Raw genomic sequence first — 27,581 nt, 5'->3', positions numbered from 1 at the left:
CAGGTCAGGCAGACCGTGTGCATCATCCCAGTGTGTGTTGTTTCCTTGAGTACATGTAATGAGGTAGGAGGAGAGGGGTGTGTCCTGCAGAGTGCGGGAAAGCATTTCCCTCTGTTGGGAGCCAACTGCACTCAGAGCGCCAGCCGTGACTTCACTGCAGCAGCCATCAGCCTCTCGGTACTTAGTGGGCTAGACGCACAAACCTCTCTGTCCCCTCCTCTTCTCTCTCACTCTCTCTCTCTCTCCGCCCCCCCCCCCCTCATCTCTCTGCATATCCAGCAACCAGAGCTGCCCTCCTCTCCTCCTCATCACTCTGCCACTCCTGCAGCATTGATCTCTGTTTGAACGGGACACTGGCCTGCAGCTCACTCACTGATTCTGCATGACTGTCACAAAGGTAAGAGGCGCTGTTTAGCTAATTGCGCTTCGGGATGACTCCTGTGACATTATTGTTTCGGGAGGGTGCGGAAGGTCGATTCTCTGTTCTGCGATTGATTTAAATCAAGTGCATGAAGATGAGTTGCCAACATGGTTACTGTTGACATAGCAGACACTGTGGTTATGACACAACTGGGTGGCAGTTTCTCATCTGCAATGTGTCACTTTTACCACAGGTTTTCATCTCCACAAACTGTTTTCCCTTTCAATTGGTAAAGATACATTTTAAAGTCTGCAGAGTCCAGGTATTATTTATATGCAACACAGAAGCAACCTTATTTGTTTTGCGTGCAAACATTCACTTTTCTAATACAAACTACAGTACCTGAGGCTGAAATTATTGAATTTAATTATTATTAGAACTCTAATTCTAATTCTAATTCTAAGGCCCGGACTAAATTTCTGAATTATAACCACTATGAATGGTTTTTGAAAAGTATTAAGAGCATTTAGGGGTTAACTGTTACTTTGAGATTTTAAAAACATTTTGTCTGAGGTTGTATTTATTTAGAATTGAATGGCTGGTTCAAATGCTCTTGTGAACCATTTTTGGCCCTTGGGCTGAAGGTCGCCCTGACATCGCCCATCCATTCTATGATGCAATCCAAACAAGTTTGGGGTTACAGTTTGAAGTTGAGGGCAGGGCTTACAGCCCAGGCAAGAAGGATTGAGACCCGCCCAAAAGACTCATTGATGTCAACCATTATCAAGCATCTCTCGGGGCCTCCTATAGCCACCAGCCAGCAATGGTTAGTCATGGTACCATGTTGAAATGTTGCAGTGTTTGGAGCGATGCCTTTGATTTGTCATGGATATAGGCCAGTGCCAGCCATCCTGCTTGGCCCGAGGCCCAAGGCACATGCTCGCGTAGCCCACACTGTTGCACCATCTCTGACCAACAAGTGTGCGCGCAGTCATAAGTTGATCTGAGTGTTTACGTTGACTCAAGATTGTGTATTGTGCTTAGGACTGCAGCAGCAGGTGGAATCCTCTTAATCAATTAACCAAGGGAGAGAAATCCAAGACAGGAAGACAGTTAAAGGGAATGAGCACACCTACACCCAGGAGGAGAATTAAGCTGAACCAAAATAGATGCCCTTGTGGAGACACAGGACAATGGCCTCATTTGCTCATTTTTGTGTCTCACACCCACAAGTTGTCCAGAAATGTTCCCTTTGATATGGAATTGTGTCTTTTATTCATCGTATACAGATAAGCACATAGACAAATACCCTCAATTCTCAAACTACAAATTATCTTCCTGTGTGTGATTGTGTGGGAAGTGTAAGAGCTGCTGCTGCGTAGGTTTTGCCACTATGACAACTGAAATAGAAAAAGGCCATGTGCTCCTTTCTTAGAAAGAAGCATGTCAAAATCGGACTCCAGACAGGACATGCATTGAATTGTTCTCATCCATTTTGCAAAACAATCATGCAGTTGTCCAAAATTTAGAGGTGAAAACAAAAAGGCCATGGGTTGGGGTTGGCGGGGGTATTGTTGTCAAAATGTTGATGAGTGGGAGAAGCAGGCAGAGAAGAAAATGAACCGTTTTCAAGGCTCTGCCTGCCAACAGCAGAGAAGTCACCTTGGGATAGGATGCGGGACAAGCGCTACTGTGCTGACAGTGCTGAATGACCCTCCATCCCTCAGCACACACCGACAATATTGCAGACAGGCTTTTTATTGCTCTGTTATGATGATTTTCCTTCATATATTATTTGAATACTAGGAGTTGGAGTACCACACAGGATGGCACTCATTTGCATTTACTATATGCAGAGATAACGTCACCGTAACCTAGTCTGAAGTTGCTAGAAAAAGACCGATGGCTCCATTCTTAAACACTGTACTGAGTGAGCAAAACGCTAATGGTTAACTTGCTTGTTATCAGGTATGACAGCATAACCTTGTCTCACCTTCTTTAGTGGTTGAGGAAATTGATGAATTTGATGAGAACTCATGTGATGTTAGTAATCACTGGTTCCATTCGTGTAGTGTTTGTCCAAAGAGTTGTGTGTTCTAAAATTGTCAGATGATGCTTATGGCAAGACAAGCATGTGTACATTCATTATCCAGGAAACAACAACCATCCACCCAACCATTTTCGACACAGTCGATTTTGTAGAATATACTTGACTCTAAAAGGACTTAGTCCCAGCCTAAACAGAGTAAAATTTGTGAGGAAACTATTCAGAGTCAATTCTATCGTCATAGGTGGCCATTGGTTTGTATGGTCCCTCACCTCGGATGCCTTTCCCCTAAATAACCCTGCCAGGGGCATAAAGCCCCAGACAACTAATTATTTCTCCAAAACAATTTAACAATATAATATTGCATATGTGTTGCTTAATTCTAAGCTCTCACAATCAAGAGTAGTCCGACTAAATAATCTAAAAGCCAAACAAACAGAAAGTCACACCGTCTTGTGTTTTAGTGGTAAAATTGGAAGCGCCACGAAAATAGGTCATTGCTTGTTTAATTCCTCGCCCTTTGACTTCAAACAGGGCCTTTGGTTGAGTCGTCTGTAGGACAGACCGGAATTAAGCTCTTTAACCTTTTAAGACTGATGCTTTGGTCCGCTTTCTTTTGGCCTGGATCTGGAGCCAATGTATTGCTACCAAACTTTGATTTGTTCAAACCTAACAAGCTTGTGACTGGTATTTAATTATAAAAATGAATTTATCGACATACTAAAGAGATATACTCAAAATCACTTTTGTGTTGATTTTGGGAAAATAAAATAGCAATCGTGTATGTCTATAAAACACAATAGCGCTGGTACTGAGCCCTGCAATGGAATAGTAAACAAATGGACAGTACAGTGATTAGCGATAGTAAAAAGAAAGAGACAGAAACAAACAGAAGCATGCTTAGACCTCAGCCTGTATTATCTAATTCATTTTCACTTTGTTCTCATGAATATGACATTTCTGATTTTCCTTTTTTCTACACAAAATACATTACAAAATGCGTTGCTTCCTGATGCATACAGCATGTGGTGCCATGAGCTTCACAGTTTAAACCTCAGGGCTCAGAATGACAATTTTGCTGTACTGTACTATCATAGTCTGCTTTTGTTTGTGTGCACGCGTGAGTGTGTTGGTGTGTGTTATTTTGTGTGTGTGTCTGTGTGAGAGAGAGAGACAGTGTGAGTGAGTGAGAGAGAGAGAAAGAAAGAGAGCACAGTTGTGAGTTGGCTGGCAAGTAAAAAATTGTAGGTGGGGAAATTTCTACTGGTGAAGTCTATTGGAGATCCTGTGATCTAGCAAAATAACTATTATCCTGTTTCACGACCTAAATCTGTGCAAGTGTGTGTAGACATCCTCAAGGCTTCTAAAGAAAACCCTGGGGCTTGCATCTACTATCTTACGTAAGATAGAAGTGGGAAGAAGGGACCCCATATGGTATTCTCACAATGCTTCAGAAAGAAGCCATTATCGTTTCAAAACAAAGGCTCTCTTTCGTGCTGATTGTTGCACTCAGTTATCCTCATGTCAATGTATTTTTTTTTTTAAGTGGAAAGGCTTAATGACCACAACAACACTTTTTTTGAACTCAGAAGTGTTTCCAGACAGCTGTCTGGCTGTAGTCGGTCTGCAAATCTCTTGAAGGAATAAACAGGCTGAATTGTGCCTCATGTCCAAACCAATTTCCATTCATTGAGCAGCTTTTCAGAAGTGCCATAAAGATTCATGGTCAGCTACTGGCACGAAAGGTTGCAAACATCCCATTGAAAGCCATGAATTGTACATGAAGTCCTAAAATGGTCCTGTTGTTTTGTGGCACTACAGAGAAAGCAGTGTGTTATGACTCAGCGAGTTGTGGGATATGGACACAAGGATTCTAAAATAAAAGGAACATGACAGACAGTAAGGAGACTGGGCTTCAGTGTTTCCTTTTTTACTACTTTAAGCACCAGGGGCGAAAAGCTAGCTAAAACTGCTTGTATGAAACTATTGTCAGTGAAAATTGCACTAATTTGAATGCAATCCGCTTTTCAAGACCAAACCATCAGTCATCTGTTCATTACGGGTCTTCTTCCTGGTCCATCAAGGATGACTTTAAACATTAGCCCCTTGAAGCCTGTTTTTCCAACAAAAAACAACAACAAAAAACAGTGTGTGTTTTTGCTCTCGAGTATATGATACATTAAGTTGAGAGCGTTTGAGTACAGCACATCAAATAGATATAAATGTAGGTATGATGCAAATTAGTGACATCATCCCATCCATCCATCCATTTGCGACTGCTTATCCAGGGTCTGGTCACCTGGTGGTGGGACATGCCCGGAACACCTCACCAGGGAGGCATCCAAGGGTCATCCTAACCAGATGCCCGAGCCACTTCATCTGGCTCCTCTCATCATGGGGGAGCAGCGCCTTGACTCTGAGTACCTCACCCCATCTCGAAGGGAGAGCTAGGACACCGTGTGGAAGAAACTCAGTTCGGTTGATTGTATCTGGGATCTAATTCTTGGTCACGACCATTGGCGAGGCTCAGAACGTAGATCAACTGGTAAATTGACAGCTATGCTTTTCAGCTCAGCTCCTCGATAGACCGATACAGAGTCCGCTGACGCTTCACCGATCTCCCTGTTAAGCTCCCGCTCCATCCTGCCCCCACTCGTCAACAAAACCCCATGATAATTGAACTCTACAGGATTTCATCCCAGACCTGAAACCAACTAATGCTTGCAAAAGGTTCCTTGGTATGTGTTGGTAATGCATCAGCTGGCAGTGGAGGAATACTGATGCTATTTTTTGAGTTCCCTATTTATTCTTCAATAGTCTATCTATGTTAAAACCCTAACCTGAAATTTGGACAACATGCAACTCAGTTTAGTTTTAATCCCCAAATAAGAAGCGGGACCCTTGAACAGCAATTGAAGAGTGGACACCCTCAGTGTGTTCATATTTGGGGGGAAAAAAATACATGCGGTCCTCCCTTGCAAGCATAAGGCCATTTGTGTTCAGACAAAGCTACATGTTCATCCTAGTGATGCGAGTATAGTCGAATTCACAGTGGGCTTCCATCTGTGTTGAGTGTGTTTGCAATTACATATCAGCAAACACCCCAATTATGAAGGAGGCCGGTGCCGGTCTGACATTATTCACTCATCTGTGGTTTGAAAGTGTTTAGAAATGTGTTTACGGTTAAACCTCTGCCATATACTACAAAGTTAAGGCTCTTATTTGTTTATTAAAATAATACAAGTTCTGATATGTCCCAGCTTCGGAGCTCAGAAATTCTATTCATATTTTTTGGATCCATGCTCGTTTATAAGAAAATTCCTCTGGAAACTCTCAATGTTCTTTGTATCTCCTCTGCCATTACTAAATACAGCCTGATTAAGGCGCCTGGTTAATTGACAACCAGTTTACTTGCAGTCACACACTGGCACACATAATCTGCAAGCTAAATCGGGAACCCAGCAAAACATTCTTTCTTGGAATTTGAAAAAGATAACCAGTGGAATAGATTAAAAAATATTAAATCCAGAGTTAGCCTGAAAAGAGCAGATAACGGACACACATAAGGGAGATGCACAGAGAGAGCAAGTGGGGCAAAGGAATAGATTAAAAAGTGTGACACAAAAGAGGGTCAAAGAGTAAATAGCTGTGAGAAAGCCACAGGAAAAGCTATTCGTATTGGAAGAAATTCAGATCTCATGACCTCATCGCTTGTCAGAAAATATCCAATCCGCTCATGTGATGGGTCTGTAGAACCAACATTTCAAATCTGTATGAAAGGGCTGAATTGCGTTTCCATATGAGATGGGGAAACTCTCCAATTCGTTTGTCTCTGCGTATACAATATCATTCAACCACAGGCTGAAAGCATTCACATTATGACAGCAACAGATTTCCTTTGAATGACTGGAACTAATTGTAAAAAGCTCTCAATGAATGGAATGGTTTGTTACATTTTTTGCATTTCTAGGGTGATGTGCGACTGTTGACCGGCACAGTGAAAGAGACAAAATTTCTGGAGGATGCAGAAGGAAAGCAGCTTGAATACAACTCAAATCCAAGCACAGGTTCCCAAGAAAGTCATAGATGAATCAATCAAATCAAAAGAAAGACTTTTAGAGACACCAGTGTCCTATATTATCATTACTTGATGGTCCCGAATGAATTGTTTTCAATTCAACTGATATTTATAAAACAGACACACATCACGAAATCGACAGCTTTTCTTTATGGTACCATAGAATTGGTCAAAAATCCACACTCCCGATAACTTTAACCTATAAAACAATGATGCTACTCCAGATCCTGATGCCAGGAGCTTCAGACACTCGTCTTTTCTTTCCTTCCCTTTAACCCGCCAAAACCATATTTAGAATTTATGAATTATTCTTTGAGTTAATCATGTTGAAGTGTTGACTATACATTTTCATATCTAATCCACACGAATTGAAATATTCAAATCAATACTCAGATCTGCATTGCTCAAACACACACTCTCAAGTTGAAGGCCATCGACCTGGTCATTTAAAAACACAATGGATCAACTGCACATGATCTTGTAGTAAATGAATCAACGATGCAATGTTTCTGCCAACTTTTGTAATTGTATGTGGAAAACAGCATGTGTGGTTTGTTTATCAATTCCAGCTATTGTGTGAAATAGCCTAAATTTTTACGGTATATTTACGGCAACAGTGAAGATGCATTGATTGGTTCTTGCTAACTATGGTGGTTGTTGTGTTACTGATGGACAATGAGGGCGTTTCTCACCCGAAACATGAGTTGCCTTGCCTGAAAGGTCATTTGGAATCTGCTTACATAATTTTATCCCACATCACACGCTCATGCATGAGACTGACAATAGCAATACTAGACACTCTGCTGTGTTGTCATTTTGCACATGCTTGTGCAACATCAACTTGGATTTGTCTTGTGTTCTCAACTTCTCATAACAGCTGCTTTTTCTCAACGCGTGGTTTGGTCGTTGGCCATGAGTTCTTTTCTTGGTTTAGTGGAGCAAGATTTAAAATGAAAGATACAACACATCCTAACATGCGTTTTGGGTCTGAGCTGCCAGCACCGGAGAGCTGAGTGAACGTTTGTGAGTGCTGAGTGGTGCAAGGAGAGCACATCAATGGTGAATGATCCTACCGCCCACATAAACACACACACACACACACTGAGGTTCACTCAGGTCAAACTCAGCCCTGTATTTTGCCTGTGGGCTCTGATAGCAGTGTAAATATAGATATTACTTTCTAAGCAGCTCATAGTACAGGTTATTTTTCTTTGTTCTGCAGCTTCATTCCGTTTGTTTTGTTATTGTGGACACAGAAGTAACACACAAATCTCTTAATTTGTTTTATTGAAGCTTAGTCGTGGTGCACACTTCGCAGCTGTGTCAGCTATAGATCACAGCTTCAGCATCGTGTCAGCGATTTGGTGGATGAGTTTTGTCAAAGCAGAGCCTCCCAAGGAAAGTCTGTTTGAGGTTAACTGGTAGTGTATTACAACATGACCAGAAGTCACTGAGTATTCAGCAATACTTCTGTGTCTCCTGCAGACACAATCATCAGGGCTCAAGGAAAAAGCTTTGGAGGCAGAGGGAGTCCTTGTGATTTTTCCCATCTGAGAATTTCTACTGTAGAGTGTAGATATTGGGTGAGGACTTTAATACTAGCAAAGAAAATACCCATCTACAGTTGGTGTTGCCAAGATATCCTTTCCTCCGATGAAGTTAAAGAACATCCAAAACAGTATAAAATGTGTGAATGCCTTCACGCATTGGAGTATTTGTTGTCGAATGATCACTATAACTCATGTCTAAAACATCACCATCCAAAAGGGAATAAATAGAGCCACTAACGAGACACAGATGTAATAAAATACCCAATTGAATATTTGTCCAAAGGATATTGCGAAAAGACGCTATTGGGATTGCAGGCTTACTGTTCTGTAGAAGTCCAGTTGACAGGCTGGCAATAAACAGATCAATACGACAGACTGGAAAGATGTGCATGAGTGACCTTTTAATAGATACAGCAGCTATCCAACTGCGTACAAGGTCAAGCACTTTCCTACCATGGATGGTGTGGACCAGTGATACTCAACCACCGGTACGTGGGCCACTTTTGACTGGGCCACACAAATGAAAGAATAAACAGTACATCCGGTGTATTTATTTATTTATTTATGTATAATATATTTTTGGGGAAAAGTGATCAGATTTTCTCTGCTCCAGCAGTATGAAATGGATTCTCGAAGCATGTAGAGATGCTAATTGTCTCGGTTCAAAAAGACTGCACCCGATCAAAATGAGAAAAAAAACAGGTGGATTTGGGAAATTTCTTTGCAACGATCAATTGAATTTGAATTGAATACAACTTTATAGTCAAATGTGCTGTACGTATGTGTAATGTGCAAAAGGCCCAATGATGAGACAACACAAGAACCTATCTGACCGAGAAGAAAATGAAAGGTGCATTTCACAAACGAGGAGCCCAAATTGAAATATGGATTTACTGTACTGTGACAGGTGATTCCCACCCACCAATCCCAATGTGCACAATGTGCAGTGACCAGCTCTGCAATGGGTCAATGAAGCCTTCTGAACTGATTAATCACTTGGACACCAAACATCCTGCATTAAAAAAAAAAAACAAGTCTTTGCAGTATTTTGAAAGAAACCAATAATGACAGAGACAATTACTGAGAACCTCCACGTCAACAGAGCATCATACTTGGTGACTAACCACATTGCTAAAACTAAAACATCATTCAGTATTTACGTTTGTTGATGAAGAATGTTATTAATCAGCCCCCCAGACCCAACCCCTGTTGGTGAATGGTTGCCAGTGTGCAGATGTATGGTTATGATGGCGGAAAAAAGGTTGGGGACCACTGGTTTTATAGTATGTATGTATGTATGCATTTGTGTGTCTGTACTGTATGTTTGGATGCACTGCAACAAAGGAGCTTCGTGGACATTGAGCAATGGTTTGAAAAGAAATAAACTGACCTCAACTGTCAAGTTTTGCGTGATGGTCGTTGGGTAGTTAGTTGGTTGGAGCCCAGAAAGCAGGGTGGCAGGGAGAAGCAGGGTGGATTGACCAAAATGTATTTAATAGTGATGGGTCCAGCGACACCGATGCGTTGACGCATGCGCCGGGCTCACAGAGCAAACCACGTGTCGGTGCATGTGCTGCTTCATTACGTCACGTGATTGACACGTGAACTGCACCGGCGCAGTTTAGACTGCATCGGCTGCGTTGACACAGTCCAGGCTGCTAATTGACACATCGGCTGCGTTGACACAGTCCAGGCTGCTAATTGACACGTGAACTGCACCGGTGCAGTTTAGACTGCATCGGCTGCTTGGCACAGTCCAAGCTGCGCCACTTAGTCCAGGGGGCGTCGACTCAGTGCAGGGAGCGTTGACGCAGTAAAAGCCCACACAGTGTATCCTAAGGAAGTGCGTCTGGCGACACGATGCCGATTGCCGAAACAAGCCAGACCCTTTCTGTTTGCTGAGAATTGTATTCTGATTTGTTCAATAAAGATTTAAAAAAAAAAAAAGCCAGACCTCACCCTCGCTCGAATAAAAATATATGTTTGGGCAATACGGAAAACACACTGATTATCAGAAAAAATGTGTCCGTCTGACTTTGAGCGTCATGTCAGCTGTCATATAATAGGCTATTATTATATGAGAAGTGCTTTATGAACGTTTGTACTGTACGTCATACTCCAGTTGATTGAGAGGTCCCGCCTATAAGGGGGAGTTCCAGAAAGTGACTGCGAGTGAGCACACCGCACGTTTGATGACTCTGCCACGTTGCTATTAAAAGTCACATAAAATGTAAACCTTGTCTGCTGACCTTCATTACATTGGCTAGGCTAGTTTAGCTGTTGTCGTAGTTCAAAGCTTAATATGTGGCGTGGGTTGGGTCGGCGCCGCGAGTAGGTGCTCGTGCTCACACGCTCACAGCAGAGAGCAGCAGACTATCGACTGCTGAGACGCGCTTCACTCGAGTGACGTTGCTGCAGTACGTGCATATTATGGAGCAGCTTCCGGACAAATACAAATTGTCAGCCGTGTAGAGCCATTTTGATCTCCTTTTGGAGAATAAGGTATTTATTAAAATCTCCTTGTCTCTCCAAGTGCCTCTCGGATTTTTGACATGGCTTATTCCATTGTGTGTGTGTGTTCTCCACAACAGGGGAAATAGCATGCATTAAACGCAACAGACTGAAATTTAAAACACTGGAGCATCTTATTTTTCTAAATCAAAATTTGTGAAGACAAAGCCCACAAGCATCCTCATTCACATGATTTTCACATTATTGAAACACATTGAATGATACAATATGAATGCATGGATGTGAATGATATTGTCAAGGGTCAATGTCATCTTTATTGTCAAATGTGCTTTATGTATGACATGCAGCATAGATGAAATTTCTTCCTCTCAATCCTCAGTGCATACATGCATGCAAACATGCTGTGCATTAAACACACACAGCTAAGAAAGGATAGCAGCTACACTGTATAAAAAAAGGCATGTAATCTGAACAGTATAGACAATATAAACAATATAAACAGCATAAACAATGGCGCTTGTGGCTATTGTGGGTAGAGTGAGGTCGTGCATTGTATACATGTCATCATCAAATCAGTTTGTTCAGTCTGTCAAGTGGGTTGGCTGCAGGGATTTTGAAGGTCCAGCAGGTGGCAGTGGTCAGCGACACAGTATCAGTACAGTATCAACACAGTGTGTCATTGTGTCGACACGCCTCATGAGTTAAATACTATTTAACAAAAATAAACACAGGAGTACATTGGAAAAACACTAACTCAAAGTACTCAAAAATGCCTGGAAATCACAAGCAACCAACGTAACAAACAAAACTATGACAGGAAACAAAACATGACAGGAGCACACATATACTCACATACTCACACTCACAATGACCCAACAAAGACTGACAGAACTCAGGGAACTAAATACAAGCAAAGTGACGAGACGACGAGAAACACCTGGACAAGACACGAAAAGTTGAGGGAGCTGATTGGTTAAACACACTGATGACGAGAACAGGTGGCGACAAAAAGGACACTTGAGGGAACAAAACCAAACGTAACCAAACAGAAACATAACATCAACAGTATTTTAGGAACAAGTAATTTTTTACACTGTAAATAAACCCTTGCGGGCTGCAACAGATTCATTCAGGGGTCTATTTTTGTGACCCAAATAAATCCTGTGTATTGCGTGGCGTATCACTGTGCAGTGGTGGGTTAGACCCAATGTTAGTAACTTCGAAGATATCTACAAGCGGGATGACTGCGCCGCTGTTGAAGTGGTTACAGCTGACTTCAACCAATGTAAATGAAAGCGGCTCCCTTCCTTCAGCCTGCGAGTTATGCACTCGCATCCCGAGATGGCAGAAGCACATCTGGGCCTTGAAGGGGCCCTTGGAGACCGGCCCCTACACTGGATCCTTTGTGTGCACCATACCACCTCCACCTATGGTTGTTCCTTTCCCATTTTTATTTCTTGTTATTATAAGTTCCTGACACCTCAACCTTTGCTTTTTTTTTCTAGGACAGGCTAAAATGAAAAGGATTATACTCTTACCTGCTATTAACCTCTTTCTGGATTATAATTTTCAGGCAGGTTGACATGCAATAATGGCTATTTTAAGAAAGTAACAATCATAATGAAATAGGCAAGTGCATCAGAGTTACCAGAAGGTCCACTTGAACTAAGATGAACAGAGAGACTCACATTTAGACACGAAGGAAAAATGTCATGTTACCCTCACTCCCTGTCAGTCATTCTCCAGTGCCTCAGTGAGCTGCTTCTTGCTCTCGCTTTGTAAAACTATTTAAAAAAACGAAATCATGCCAGATAAATTGTCTTTTTTTTCATTGAGTTTCTCTGAAATAATGACATAATGCCCAAAATTCTGACCTACAGAGACCAGCATTTATTTATTTAAGTTTAGCAGAGAGGTTAGCATCAACATTTGTGTAGTTTGCTAGGTTTTCCTTCTGTGTATGTCATGTCGCTCTAAAAATTGTGCATACATTAACAAATGATACGGATCATGTGTGTGTGTGTGTGTGTGTGTGTGTGTGTGTGTGTGTGTATGTGTGTATGTGTGTGTGTGCGCGCGCGCATAGCAGACAAGAAGAAACGGGTTGAATGAGACATTTAAAAGAATGGGAGGCAGAAAGTGAAGGAGTGGCTGTTTTGAAAAGTAGCAGTATCCTCTGGCAAATGTGGCCAAAAAACAAATTAAAACAACCCTGCTCTCTGCAGTTGTCTGCCTTGCTATAGCAAAAGCACATGTACACTCTCTCACTGTCATTGGTTTGGGGCCAAAACAAGCAGTGAGGCTTCAGGGGGCTGGACACATTTCAAACACATTCTCGACAATAATCATGGGATACTGTTTTGTTTTGTTGTTTGTGCGTCCATAGGTCCATCTGACCTGGAGCTGTTGTAGTTATTCTTTGTCAAAAAAGAAGACATATATCAAGATCAGTGAAAAGAATGCAAAATTTTAGGTCTGGAATCAATCACACAAATACCTACAACTGTGTTCACTCATATAACATTAGTTACATTGCATCCTGATTCCCGTTCATCCTCGGTTTGATAGTAGTTCATTCATTCATTCATTCATCTTCCGAACCGCTTGATCCTCACCAGGGTCGCGGGGGGTGCTGGAGCCTATCCCAGCTGTCTCCGGGCAGTAGGCGGGGGACACCCTGAATCGGTCGCCAGCCAATTACAGGGCACACAGAGACGAACAACCATCCACGCACACACTCACACCTAGGGACAATTTAGAGTGTTCAATCAGCCTGCCACGCATGGTTTGATAGTAGTAAGAAATGCATTAACACATAGGAGTGAGATTTTGTCACACAAAAAACTGACTGCTTTTTGATGATTTCACGAATATATTTAAATACACTGAAACATGAATTTTAAGGAATGTGTGGGTTTTAAAGTCATTTTGGGGGCGTGTACCGGTATTAACTTGCTCTGCTAGACTTCCACTCTTCAGCCTGTGACAGGACCTATAGATGTTTTACAAAGGTCACAGCAATCCAATCATTTTACATGGGATTTAACTAAGCACCACAAAATATGAAGCCCTCTTTGGGGAGGAAATGTGACAAGATCCCAGGAGCAAGGGACAGAAGTCATTAGGATTAACACAAATGTGCCCGCAATATAATGAAGGCGCAGAATACTTGTAGCCATGCATTCTTAACATAATTTTATGCAATTCCTCAGGGTCCACTTAGATGAAAGATACTGGTTCAAATCAGAAATGAGTGAATGTGTATCTGCGCATGTGAAATTTTAAAGGGAAGGGCTACACAAATGACACATTACCATTTAAAATGGTTAAATGTCGGAGGTTGATTCGGTCAAAGGTGATAACTAGTGGTGCTGCAGTCTGCCTTTACAATAAATGTTTATTACAGTCTAACCTCATTACAACATACCTCGAGGGACATAACGAATCTGTACGTTACAACGGTAGTTCGTTGAAACCATTTCCAATAAAATGGCTGCCAACTATAGACTATAAATAGATGTAAAAACAAGAACATGTAATACAGTATAATCATGTCAATGACAAATAATTCTTTACATTATGAAGAAAGCATTTAGTCAGGAAATGAAAAGTGCCTTCTCCAGTTCAGCATGTGCCACGCCCAGAGGCCATTTATGGTCAACTTTCAATCTGTTGGCCCTGAACTCTGCCATGATTTTGTTGCCGTTACAGATGATTGTCGAAATCGTCGACTTTGCCAATTCGTAATCTCGGCTGAGCTTCGTCTGGACGACTCCCTTTCGAAAGTGAGAGACAATTTCAGCCTTGACGGACAGCGAGATTGTTTTAGAGATCATGTGCTCAGATCATGTTTTCAGATCATGTGCTCAAGACTGCGCTGTGCTTCTGGAAGTACAACACTCTACCGAGTCGATCAGTAGCGTTGCTTTGCAAGCCTATAATGGTGACTCTGCTGATGCTACAGTGAGGAATGTAGGGGTGGGGGCTATATTGAGCAGTCGGATGGTTAAGAGGCGGAAGGCTTGGTGCCAGTGGGGTGCTATTCTCCAGCGATTAGTGCCAGTGAAAGGAGAAGAGGATGGGAAGTGTGAGTTTAAAAGCAAGGCAGTGTAAAAATATGAGAGAAGAGGCAGAGAAGGTACAAGCTGTCTGATTGGACGTTCAGGAAAAACAATCAGGAAGTAAGGAGATCTCTGCGGCTGACTTTGAAGAATAGGTGGATGTCCGAGATCCGAGCATATCACAGCAGCTCTGTGAATACAGTTATACAATGTCATTTGAGGAACATTGCTGACCTGATCAGCATTGTGCTTGAGACGAAGAGGTTTTCAAACTTGGTACACAAGTGTTGTGTGTGCCTGTGTAGTTGTATTTCTGTGGGAGCATACATGGACCATGCAAACCTCTGTGGGATGACAGACGCATCATCTCAATTCCGTACACAAGTGACCAATGAATGAATTCTTGTCAAGAGAGCTAAAAGCAGATCCGTTTTTAATTTCCCTCTCCTCAGTCAACTTCCGTGCTGATACATTGAATGTGTTATCCAGCTGCTGTCTGGATCTGATTTCTGAGCTGATGTCTTCGGTTTGGATATGAAAAACGGGATAACAGCCTTTAGGAAAGTTATTTAAGTAAGGTCAGATGTTAAACTTGATTTCATTTTCACTTTAGCAGTCGGGTCATGCGCTGAGTGCAAATGTCTGTTTCAAGTCATGCCGAAATGGCATCCAAGTGTTGGTGCCATTTTGGTATGGCTTGAAACAGACATGAAACAATTGTATTGAATGCATCTGTCTCTGAACCGTTAAAAAAAATACAATAATGAATTTGTGAAGCTCATGAATCTTGCCAATGATATTTTCAGTCAGTGCCTCAATTTGTCTGCTCACCAAAGAATTCTGTCAGTTCCTATCTGACGGTGTGAAATATCATCCATCCCGTCTCACAATGATTGCGTATTTCTCACCACTTCATGTGTGACTTTTATCAGACATACACAGATGGGACATCCCACCCTGCAACTGTGCCTTTGCTTGATGGAAATGTGACAAATTATTTCCTCAGCCCATCATGTTCACTCAAAAATGATCCTTGGAAAAAAAGTGAAGCTTTCACTAAGTGTGATATCGGAAGTTAAGTTATTGAAAGTGTGCCAATCGGGGACAATTTACCCGCTGGTTTCCGAGGTGGCATCAGAAGTGTGACAGAGGGGAGCTGAGCCTGTGTGTTGGGGTTTCTGCACCCACACCTTTTGTGAACATGCACACAACACAGCAATGTCCCACTTCAGAAAGCTACAGCTGACTGGACAGAGCTGTGAGAGAAGCTCCAGTGTTTGGGGTGGCATCAGAATTTGAATTAACCTGTGCAGTTGTTGTGCTATGTAAGGCATTCATTGAACTACTTGCGGATAATAAATTTAACCCCAGACTTGTCCGAAATTTTAGAACCGTACATCAGACACAACTAAAAGTGCTCAGTTGTAGACAACCACAATGTGGACCACCGGGTATTTTCAACTTCCTCAAATTGTTTGTGGATTTGTATATGGATATGGCAGCACGTTCCAATATTCAGGTCTGCTCAATTGCCAGTTGTGAAACAATTTGAATTAACTTTGTACACAATTAAAATGTTGACATTTTGTTATTCTTGAAAACATTTGGCTTCTAACATACATTTCACAGTGTATGTGTTTAACGTCCACTATGTCCTTTTTTTATGTCAGATGTCATGGCGCCTGTCCTACCGAAGCTCCAAGTTTCGAAATGTCTATGGGAAGGTAGGCAGCCGGGAGCACTGCTACGATGGAATCCCCATTACCAAGAACGTCCACGACAACCACTTCTGTGCTGTCAACTCCAAGTTCCTGGCTGTAGTCACTGAGAGTGCTGGTGGGGGCTCATTCATCATCATTCCTATTTCCCAGGTAACACTCGTTGTTCAAGTCAAATGCCACATGTGATATGCATTATCATGGAATCTTTTTCTGTACTGACTCCGGCCGGGCATGACAAAAATGCAGAAGAAACATGCATTCTCATTTTGAAATGAAAAAAATATATATACAGGTATATACAGTATATACCGTATATACTATATATATATATATATATATATATTGTATATCGACAGTTTTCTCATTAAGTAACAACAGCATGTTTATAATATGAGTTTGAGCAATTATTTGGGACTCTACTTGACAATCTCTTTAGGCTTTTTTTCATCCAGATAAAAGCCAAAAACTGTAACTGTAACACTTACAAAAACATCGTGAAGGGGGCCACTGTGTGGGAATGTGTGTAGAATTATTTCTTGCAGTGGAGAAAACCAGATGTGCAGTAATTCAAGTTATGCGGTCCTTCTTTTCAACAGATCCCAATTTAACTCAAGTCTTACGCCAAATCCACCCGCCTTTCACTTGCACATTGAGATCAGTGTCACATTCTGTTGATCCATACAGTAGGATGTCTGTTAAATACATTCATCCAAAATAATTGAGGCAAGACAATTCTGTCCTGTGCTAGTAGAGCGGGGGTTTTTTTTGGTTATTCTTAGGCTACAGTATAGAGATCATTTAAGGTTTTAATTTTCGCATGTGCATGCAGAAGGTTGCTTACTTGTCATCACTTAAAAATCAGCAGTTGTGCATGTATTTTGGAGGTTTTGGTCACAGTGTATGTGAATGAGTCATTTGATAGTTATTTCCAAACCTCACTAGGATTTCATGGGCAATGACATTTAGATCAACACTTTGTCTACCGCTCCAGCCGTTGTTTGTTTTTAAATCCCATACATATACCATTCATTTGTCAGACTTTGGTCATGCTGGTTCTAATTTACTGTAACGTTGACCACTGATTCACGCTCTTCTGACCAATCCATTACCGACCAAAGTCAAGGTCAAAGTGGCTCTTGAACATTTCCTGGCCCGTTCTTCTGATGAGTTGATGAGCTCATTAATCCTGTTATTGAGTGAAACTGAAGATAACGTCTAGTCTGAAAATGGCAGCTATTTCATGCAGTCCTTTGCACATAAACAACAAATTATTTTGAAATGACATAACAATGTTCGCTGTTTTCTGTGTTCCTTACAGAAATGTATAGCACCTTACAATACTCACTACAAAAAGTTATCTCTCCCTGTCTGTCTGTCTATCTGTCTGTCATCTGTCTCTAGTGCGTGCGCACGCACATGCTCATGTAAATGTGTGCATGAATGTCCATATAATACAGTATATCTTTTGATCTCTCTCTCTCTCTTTCTGTCTGTGTGTGTGTGTGTGTGTGTGTGTTTCAGATTGATGGAAGAATATGAGAAAAAAAATTAACAATGTCACCAGTGTTTTCATGGCATTTACATCTATACATATTAATCAACTAGAGACAGGCACCTTTTTAGGCACCTTTTGAACAAAATGATTGGGATGGACATGATTAAATTAACTTGAAGCGAATAAAAAAATGTTTTTAATTTAATATTAGGTGGAATAACCCCTATTGTCAATTGTCCTCACTACATACCCATGCATGTCCAGACAGAAAAATTGTCAAAGAATAATACATTAATCTTAGTGACAAAATTCAGCGATATACAGGTGGAATACATTAATCGTGAAATTTTGATGACGATAAAATTAAATAAATTGGCCATGTGGAGGTGTGTACGTGTGTGTGTTTTCCATTCACTCTTCACCAGTGGTTCTTAACCTGGGTTCAATCGAACCCCAGGGGTTCGACGGAGCTTCTGCCATGGAGGTTAAGACACACCCGACTCAACATGTCAATTAGTTATGACACGCCCGCTTGGCCATCACTGGCTGCAGATGATCACATTACATTGCGTGTCCAATCAGTGCTGCAGGAAATTTAGCTCGCTCAGTAGTCAACGTGTGACGGCGTGTGATTTAAAAAAAAAAAAAAAAGTTTTAATACATGCTAACTATGTCAAGCAAAAAAAACCCCAAAGTGGTCGGACGAATATGTACCACATGGATTCACATGCATCACGGAACGGGATGGGACTCAGCATCCTATCTGCATGATTTGTCATGCCAAGTTGAGCAACTCTAGTCTCGCACCAGCAAAACTGAAGGAACACTTCTAGAATCATATTTTTATTTTTCACTAAGGTTTCGGTGAATCGACATATGAACCGGTTGGGTTCGGTACCTCTAATAAGGTTCAGAACCACAGCTCTACACGCAGACGCGAAGTGTTCTGGAGCTCAGATTATTTTGAGTTGCAACTCAAAATAATGCCACTAAGGCTGAGGTAGTGATGCTATTGCCATACACAAAAGTGCACCACATCATTCATTAGCTGTCCCTGAGATGTCGCTTGATACAGTCATGAGAATGGTGACAGCGAGGAAGTGACCCTAAGGCTGTTTCAGTAAAACCTGTCGATAATACTGCATAGAACCGGAGTGATAAAATTGAGTTGAAATTCTAAGTCACTCAAGTCTCCAAAATGTGTTGGTCCAGAAGATACACGTAGCTTTTAATACATCTCCCCTCTTTCCTTTCTAATGTCGACACCAAGGTTATGCCCTTGATCGAGGCTGACATATTATGATGACAGCCAGTGTGATGATCACACAGCTGCCTCTCAGACAAAGCCACCAGCAGGAGGAAGGTCTATACTGCTGGCACCATCTGGCACACAGAAGGACCCAAAATGTTGACTACTGACACCTGAGACATGTAGTCTTTGTGATTTGTAGTTAATGCACCCGTTTCTTGTCCACGACAGGGATTGCTGTGAACACATAAAGACAATTTCACCCGACAAGGCGACATTATATCCACCTATTGTCTTGATTCGGAGACAAGCAGCTCTGATGCTTATCCACACTGAGGAGCAACAGCATGCCTTTGTCAATCTGATAAAGCACTGCAGCAGAATAGCAATTAACCTCCAGAAGCATGACTCAGCATATTCATTTTAGTCCAATGATAAGTGGCTGGCCATGTGGGAGAATATGCCAAAGAGTAAGGACTTGCAGTCTTCCCTCAAGTGACAAAGTAAGCGCATTGCATTTGTTACACGTGCTGCAGTCATGATTTGAGGAATTACGTTAGCAAAGTTTGTCTCCTCCGTCTATCCGTAGAAGAAAGGTGGCAGCGAAACAATGGCAGCCTCCTGCAGGGGAGGCGCGCACCTATGTAATACAATTCGCGATTACCTAACCTGCAATTACGTTTAAAAAAAATGTTGATGTGAAAGAACGTGGTTTTTTTTTGCATATTATTTAAATTAATAGTGGAGTTTTGAAATAATGAACATTAAAAAAATCAACTATTTTTATACATTTTTTAATACATTTTATACATACACATATTTTTATACTATCCCTTTATCTACTCATATATTGCCACGGAAATTATGATTGCACGTTTTCACGATTGTGATTGTTCCAATACGCTTTCACCTTATGTTCTAGTGTGTGAGGGTGGCTCTCTTTGCTTCTCGTCAAATTAAATGACATACGTGATGGTCCCAAACAGACTTTCAAAAACTGTGTTCATCCTCAGAGCACAGAGAACAGTGCCTATATTGACGCACACATTAACAAACGGAAGACTCAGAGCCCTGATTTGACCGAATGCGATGTCACGTAACACAAATCCCTCGGGAATTAGTAAAATGAGGTCAGTGGACTAAAGTGACATCAAACATTTATGACATCACTCACATCAACTTACTTTTTTGTGTTTTATTATTATGGGCCGGTGCCGTCCAGTGGACACAAGGTGTTATTGCAACAGCAAGTCTTGGGCACGCCTGTATTCCGTTTGTATTGTATTGCATACTCACTATTTAGAGTGCTTCATATAAATAGTTCAAAATATGTCTTGGAAAACTTTGAGTTTCTTAGTAGCAGCATCTTATAAACTTCTATAAGACCACAATCTTTGTGTCTATGCATATAATATTTTTGCCATTTATTCATTTGTTCATGAGATCACGTTAGTGATATTTTGTATTGTACTAATACATGTTTGAACACGAGAAAAACAAATATGAACCTTTCTCTCTCTTGCAGTCAGGCCGTCTAGACACTCACTATCCGAAGGTATGCGGCCACCATGGCAATGTACTCGACATCAAGTGGAACCCCTTCTTTGAAAACGTCATAGCTTCATGCTCAGAGGACAGCTCGGCAAGTGACCCTCGCCACTATTATTCCATCTTCTTCAGCAAATAGCTATCAAGCATGCTTAATTTGAGCTCAACTCAAGACTTCCTTTTCGTCTCTGAAGGAAATTAGTCCCAGATATTGAAGACATGCAAATGCTGTATGTGGAACACAATCCTTCCTGTCCCCTCACTCCCATCCTTGCCTGATTTTGTGTTAGTTGACAGTATTATGCTTCTACTGGTGCAATTCTCCTTTGTCTTTCATAATTATTATATCTGAAAGGAATTCAAGAAACAGAGATCTACTAGTTGCTTACTATCAGGCATCTCTGATTGTTCCTGCCTATGGATCATTTCAGTTTTACATTTTGAGCTATGATTCACTCTGGACATTTTTGCATGACTCCAAAAATCACGTCACACTGAAGGAATGATAATGTCGCATGTGCGGTATTGTAAATCCCCTTTTGGTCATCATACTGCTTCCATCCTGAGCTGTAATTCAGTTTAAATCCGAAAGCAAAGGACGACTGTACACTGGTCACAGGATCTCTGGTTAGATCGTAATAAAGGCCACCGAACAAAACGCTGCCTTTCCTAACGAATAATAATGCATTTCTGTTTCTGTTTGCCTGTCTCATAATGGAGTTTGACATGTCAATGTGACAGGTGCGAGTATGGGAGATCCCAGACGGCGGCCTGAGGCGTAACATGACCGAGGCTGCGCTGGAGCTATATGGTCACAGCAGACGGGTGGGTCTGATCGAGTGGCATCCCACCAGCAATGGCATCCTATTCAGCGCTGGCTATGATTATAAGGTATCACATCACTTCCTGATTGGATATGACAGGCTCGCAACATCTCTGAAGGAAATAAGTCCCAGATATTGAAGGCATGCAAATGCTGTAGATGGAACACAATCCTTCCTGTCCCCTCACTCCCATCCTCTGAGCCTCGCGTGTGTCCACTAATAAAAATATTTCTTTTTGATGATGCATATGAGAACCCAAAAAAAAAACAACAACAACAACAAAAAAAACCCCACAATTGTTTATCTTGTTTGCTTCTTCACGAATGTGATTTAATTTACAGTGCACCGATTCCATGAATTATTGCACATACATATTTGGTTCCAAGGCTCCATTACACTAATAGTAAACTGCCCATGTCTGTTCATTTTAGTACAGACTATTTTATAAGCAATAGGATCATTCAGAAGCTCTAAAACTGTACAGTATTGCTGAATTGACAATATGCCACAATAATTCTTGCTGGCATTTAAAAATCTTTACTGTGAGTGCAAAAGTTCTCCCCACCTCCTCCTCTCATTTTGCCTCTGCCACTGGCAGAGCTGGTTTGCACATGCCTTTCCGCCGCACTAATGAAAAACAGGGTTGGTAAATCACATTGTACATGCTAAAATAATCAATTGACATATACTGAAAACCTTTCTGAAGTTTAATCAATCAGAATCTTCGTCTTTTGCCAGAGGCTGCCTTTTCAAACACACTAAAATAAGTTCTCAATTCCACTCACACATCCCTTTTCGTCAGATCCTGATCTGGAACTTGGAGATCGGAGAGCCAGTAAAAATGATTGACTGCCATACAGATGTCATCCTTAGCATGTCCTTCAACACAGACGGCAGCTTGCTGGCCACCAGCTGTAAAGACAAGAAGCTGCGAGTCATTGAGCCTCGCTCTGGCAGAGTCCTTCAGGTGGGTTGGACAGAAGGGGAGTATTCTTTTATGAACACTCCACTGTGCTTTAATTTAAAATGTCATCAAGAAATGTGGATTATATGTCATCACGTGCATGTTTAAGTGGTTATAAACAGGAAATAATGTACGTACTGTCAAGTTGATGAAGAAAATGTATTGTTCAGGCATTCAAGCTTGGAGCCGTCATCGGTACTTCTTCATGAAGTTGACCTGTTCACGTTGATCACTGATCCAGTCAGTGATGATAGAAATTTAAAGTGGTAAATACTCATGAACACTGTCAGTTATGTGTTTAGGTCGTTGTAGTGAGCTTTTCAGCAATCGATTCTAAATCAATATCCCTCTAAGGCAGCCGAAATGTATTTGGTCTGAAAAGCATTTACTACACTGCATTCAAGATTCTTTATGATTTTTTTTTTTTTGGTCTTTACACCAGAAGAACCTCCGAGCTCAATAGCGATAGGTTCACTTTATTTCAATTATGCTTTTTGACTTTTTTTTCAATAATGGAATTGTGGTTTTCCACCAATGCATGGAATTTATTTGAATGAAAATTATGGACTCGACTTCCCCTTGAAGCTCTTCTAGTTAGAGCATCCCGACACTCCACTCAGTCTTTGTGCTCCTCCTCCAGCAAGCCAGCTACAAGAACCACCGGGTAAACCGAGTGGTTTTCCTGGGCAACCTCAAGCGGCTGCTCACCACAGGCGTCTCTCGTTGGAACACACGTCAGATTGCTCTTTGGGATCAGGTCTGTTCGACCTCCATCTGACAAGTGGGTGCATGTGTGCCTGTGTTTGCATCAATATATATGTTGCTCTCCCCAGGAGGATTTGTACATGCCATTGATGGAAGAGGACATTGATGGTCTCTCAGGATTGTTGTTTCCTTTCTATGACTCTGACACTCACATGTTGTACCTGGCAGGCAAGGTTCGCAATGCCCCCTTCTGTCTCACACTTGAAGAGAGTTTTTGTTGTGTCATATTTACTGTATCAAAGAAATCAGTATGTTGGTTGCCCAAATAATGTGTAGTGGAATGCATATAATCAACTATAACAGAAATAGAAAACCTTTCATGAATGTCCCTACCCACTACAACTAGACACTATCATACTGGAAAAAGTAGTAGTGCTCATAATATAAAAAATACTTCGAAAGGTGGTTATTCCCCCCCATTCCTATCCTTTTCCATTTCTATATCCCAGTCCCTTTCAGTCATGGTCATAGTCAGCTAGAAGCAGGGGTGCATTTTAGGTGCAGCGGTACGCGTGGACACTGGAAATTAAATATTGCGTTCCAGTTCAAGTTTGTCATCGTGCTTTTTTAGATCAGGTTAGCTTCAATACAAAGTCAGGTCAGCCGCTACAACAATCGCTTCCGGGGCCAACTTGAAAATAAAAGTAAGGCATTGATATCCATGTAGTTTTAATTGTTTTGCTTTTGCAGCACGTTGCACAGACACTTCTTTGTTTCAAATGATATGACATTCATATTGACATTTAATCATATATAATTTGTCACTATAACAAATGAGAACAAACAAAAGCATACCTGCTCACGCTACATTGGCCAGGAAACGGTGGCCCAATGTGCATCGGAGAGCTGGCGCCATGGCTTCGATGGTCCTTCAAAATACTGGATGTCCATAATGGGGGTGCAAAAATAAATAAATATATAAATAAATACATTTTTTTAAAAAGGTGGACAGTGCACGGCTGCCTGAGCGAACTATCTGCTAGCTGATTTCAGGGTCCCATAATGCAAGCCAGAGGTGGGCAATGAATTTTTCGAACGGGCCGTGAATTGTGTCGAATAGTAATTTAATGCCTTTTCATAAAACAGTACTTTGGGTTGTTTTGATTAGCTTTCATTGTGCAGCCTTGGTATAATTATGTTTTTGGAAATAGGAAACAAATACAGAAAAGTGCAGAAAAAACTAAACACATTTTGTTTTCACTATATCATATTGAGATATCTACACATTCATGAAAAACCTTGCCCACATATTCTATAAATTCATCCATGAGGTTGGTGGGTTGGGGGAAAAATGAGCAGCAAACAACAACCTCTGGTTGTCATTTGAAAACCATGCCTAAAATGTTTGTGTGCACCCCTTGCTCCAAGATTTCCAAGACTGCAGTGATTTCTTTCACTTACATGTTGGTTCCCTTCAAAACCTTAGATAGGGAGGAAGGAAAGGAAGGAAATGTGGAAAATGATCAACAGTGTTCAGAGAGTGGTTGGATATCTCTGTTTTATTCTTGGGATCAGACTCAAAATGTCAACTCTTGGATCCAAAAACGATGATCCAAGCTCACACATTTGATCATATTTTACTAGGGAGATGGCAACATCCGTTACTTTGAGATCACTACAGAGAAACCATTCATCCAGTACCTAATGGAGTTCCGGTCCCCGGCCCCTCAGAAAGGATTAGGTAAGTGATTTGCTGATGTGTGATTATACATCATCACGATCACTGGCAGGAGCTGATCTAAAAAAAAACCTAAACTTTCTCCCCACTTCATTATTAGTTCATTGTGACAGGAGAAGGCGTGTGGGTCACAATAGAAATGTGTTTTGTACAAAAGCGGTCTTATACAGCAACAAAATTTGAACAGGATGTAATGAAAGATAAAGCAGATTCATGTCAACCGAAAGCTCCCTAAATCTCAATTTGTCCAGTGCTGTCAAAGTTAGTTATACTGTAACATTATTCACTCTCCTTTACAGGCGTGATGCCAAAGCGTGGTCTGGATGTGGGAGCTTGCGAAGTGTTCCGCTTCTACAAGCTGGTCACGCTGAAGGGCTTGATTGAGCCCATTTCAATGATCGTACCAAGAAGGGTCAGTGAGAAACTTGTTTAGTCCTGAATCTTAATGGACAATCCTCTGCAATGATAGCAATGGCGACTTTTCAAATTAATTCACTTCAAGGGTAACTCACATTCGACCATTTGACCTCACTAATATTTGAAAGAGGCGCTCAAAGAGAGGGCTGCCTTGCGGATCATTGGGCTTGTGAGAGAAGAGAGGGGTGGGCGTGGTCTGGCTGCGTTTGACAGCAGTGGTGACAAACTATGACCAAAATAACTTCTATACTACAACAGGTTATGCTAAATCAACTAACCTAATCAATCACTAACCTGAAAATCCAAAAAAGATATTTCGCAAATGCTACTGTTCCATCTCCAATTCACTACGGAGGCATGTACGAGATTGAGACGCCACCGACAGTGGCAGTGACTTTGTCAAGATTCTGGAATTTAAGATTTCAACAAACAGGGGAAAGTTGGTTTGACAGTGCATAACACTAAAAGCAGATTTGATTTGATGTATGTTTCCAGTCAGACACATACCAAGAAGATATTTACCCAATGACAGCGGGAACAGATCCTGCACTCTCAGCCACTGAGTGGCTCAGTGGCATCAACAGAGGTAAGGAACACTTAAGATTTAAAGCTGATTGAAAACGCCCATATGACAGTGTTTGTGTCCTGAGTATATGAGCTAAGATATCACGGAATGGGTTCTTTTGTCCAAATAGACCCCGTCTTAATGTCCCTTAAGGATGGCTACCATCGGCCAAACAAGTTAGTGTTCAAGGCCCCCGTGAAGAAGAAAAAAAATGTGGTCGTGAATGGCATCGACTTGCTTGAGAACATTCCACCCAGGACAGAAAATGAGGTAAAGAATAATAATTCCTAGATCCCAAAATAAACATGTGAAACAGTTTTTGTCTGTCTATCTATCTATCTATCTATCTATCTATCTATATATGTATTCATTAGTTTCTTTCATTACTTTTCTGCTAATGAAAGCAAAATAACAACATTAGAAGAAAGAAAAATTAAGAATGGTAATAATACATACAAATTGAATGAATATCACCCAATGAACAAATCATATTTTCATTGTTTTGTAATATCATTGCAATGAACCATCCTATTATCTTCTTTTTTTTGTCTTCCCAATGAAGCTCTTGCAGATGTTCTTCAGGCAACAAGACGAGTTGCGGAGGCTGAGGGAGGAATTGAGCACCAAGGATGTGCGAATACGCCAACTGGAGCTGGAACTCAACAACATGAAGAATTTCAGCCCCAACATTTGACCTCTGACAAAGCTGCCTGCTTTGCCTCTAGTTTGGACCTCCCAAAAGCTTTGAAGCCTCCCTCCATTTTTGACCTTTTACGCCAGCCTAACTCCAGCTGCCCCGCCTCACATATACTATATGGTCACTGAACAATCTTTTTTTTTTTTTTTTTTTTTTAAATCAAGGTACTGCAATATTGTAATCAAGACAAATATATGTTCCAGAAAAGAGTAGGGGGTCATTGATTGCCACATTGAGGGAAAGATTGCAATCAGTAAAATGTTATTTTACATTGTTATGAATTCATTGGATTGGAAAATGTGATGAATAGTTGCACATTTGCACCGAATACAGCCAATAGTGTCATCATCTCAAAATGGCCAACATGTACTTAGGTACAATGTGTATTATTTCTTCCCAACACTGATGCAATTGCTCAAGTACAATCTTCCTCTGAGGAGAGTCAACGGCTAACAAGCAGGTATGAACCCTTGGGTCAACAACTCAGCCTTAAGGGACCTTTTGCTGGCGCTTATTTGGTTTTAGGGCTAATTACAGGGATGGGGGTTGTATTATACATTTGCTACTGTTTATTTGTTGTTTTTCTCTTACTGTTCCTGACTATGTGGCTGAGCAAGTAATGATTGTGATGATTGATAGATTTCACTGAATGTTTACATGTAAATGATGCAAGATTGTTGTGGAAGTGGCTCATTTATGACTTTTGACAATGTCACTATAATTGCAGACAATGTATATGTATAGGTAGTATTATACTCTCAATCACTAATCCCTTTAGTTGTTAATTTAAGCCATTTTTACGAGTAGGAAATGTCTAATTTCTCTCCGTCTCTAACAGTAGAAAGACATGCTAACTTTAAACCCCATATTTGAAAAGCTTATATACCCTTCTCCTCTTTTGACATAACATCCGTAAAATTGCTATTTTGTTTTTTTTCTTGGCAATGAATAATAAACTTCAAACTAATCCTGTCATTAGTGGACGTAGAAAGAGCAAAAGATATGTTGGTTACAGTATATAGTGTGTGTTACACGAATGAAATGCCAACCAAGAATAAGTTTTAGTAAAGGGTGACTCTTTTACCCAGT

At 41.0% G+C, this 27,581-nt stretch overlaps 1 protein-coding gene across 3 annotated transcripts; it reads left to right on the top strand.

Annotated features, from left to right (window-relative positions):
- The first annotated feature begins 84 nt into the window (after window positions 1–84).
- Window positions 85–27,580, top strand: coro2ba (coronin, actin binding protein, 2Ba). 3 transcript variants are annotated; one of them, XM_086106489.1, is made up of 13 exons: window positions 85–177; window positions 280–397; window positions 16,240–16,440; window positions 20,560–20,676; window positions 21,324–21,473; window positions 22,209–22,373; window positions 23,011–23,127; window positions 23,204–23,308; window positions 24,720–24,816; window positions 25,113–25,225; window positions 25,726–25,816; window positions 25,926–26,065; window positions 26,358–27,580. In XM_086106489.1, exons 2-13 carry the CDS (start codon window positions 383–385, stop codon window positions 26,487–26,489), a joined length of 1,443 nt encoding a protein of 480 aa, XP_085962615.1. In that variant the 5' UTR covers window positions 85–177; window positions 280–382; the 3' UTR covers window positions 26,490–27,580. The 3 variants fall into 3 exon arrangements, with proteins under 3 accessions (XP_085962615.1, XP_085962616.1, XP_085962614.1); XM_086106490.1 differs by having other exon boundaries at window positions 142–397; window positions 21,324–21,407; XM_086106488.1 differs by having other exon boundaries at window positions 143–397.
- Window position 27,581: the final 1 nt, after the last annotated feature.

The sequence above is a fragment of the Hippocampus guttulatus genome, chromosome 3 (genome assembly GCF_054856545.1).
Source record: "Hippocampus guttulatus isolate MCC_2025c chromosome 3, RoL_Hgut_1.0, whole genome shotgun sequence".
Classification (NCBI taxonomy): Eukaryota; Metazoa; Chordata; class Actinopteri; order Syngnathiformes; family Syngnathidae; genus Hippocampus; species Hippocampus guttulatus.
This window is presented reverse-complemented; position numbering and strand designations above follow the sequence as displayed.

What these genes read in the sequence shown, in the direction of transcription:
- coro2ba (XM_086106489.1), top strand. An exon ending in CAATGATCGTACCAAGAAGG is followed by an intron (nt 25,226 to 25,725) that starts GTCAGTGAGAAA and finishes GTATGTTTCCAG; the next exon opens with TCAGACACATACCAAGAAGA. An exon ending in GCTCAGTGGCATCAACAGAG is followed by an intron (nt 25,817 to 25,925) that starts GTAAGGAACACT and finishes TTGTCCAAATAG; the next exon opens with ACCCCGTCTTAATGTCCCTT.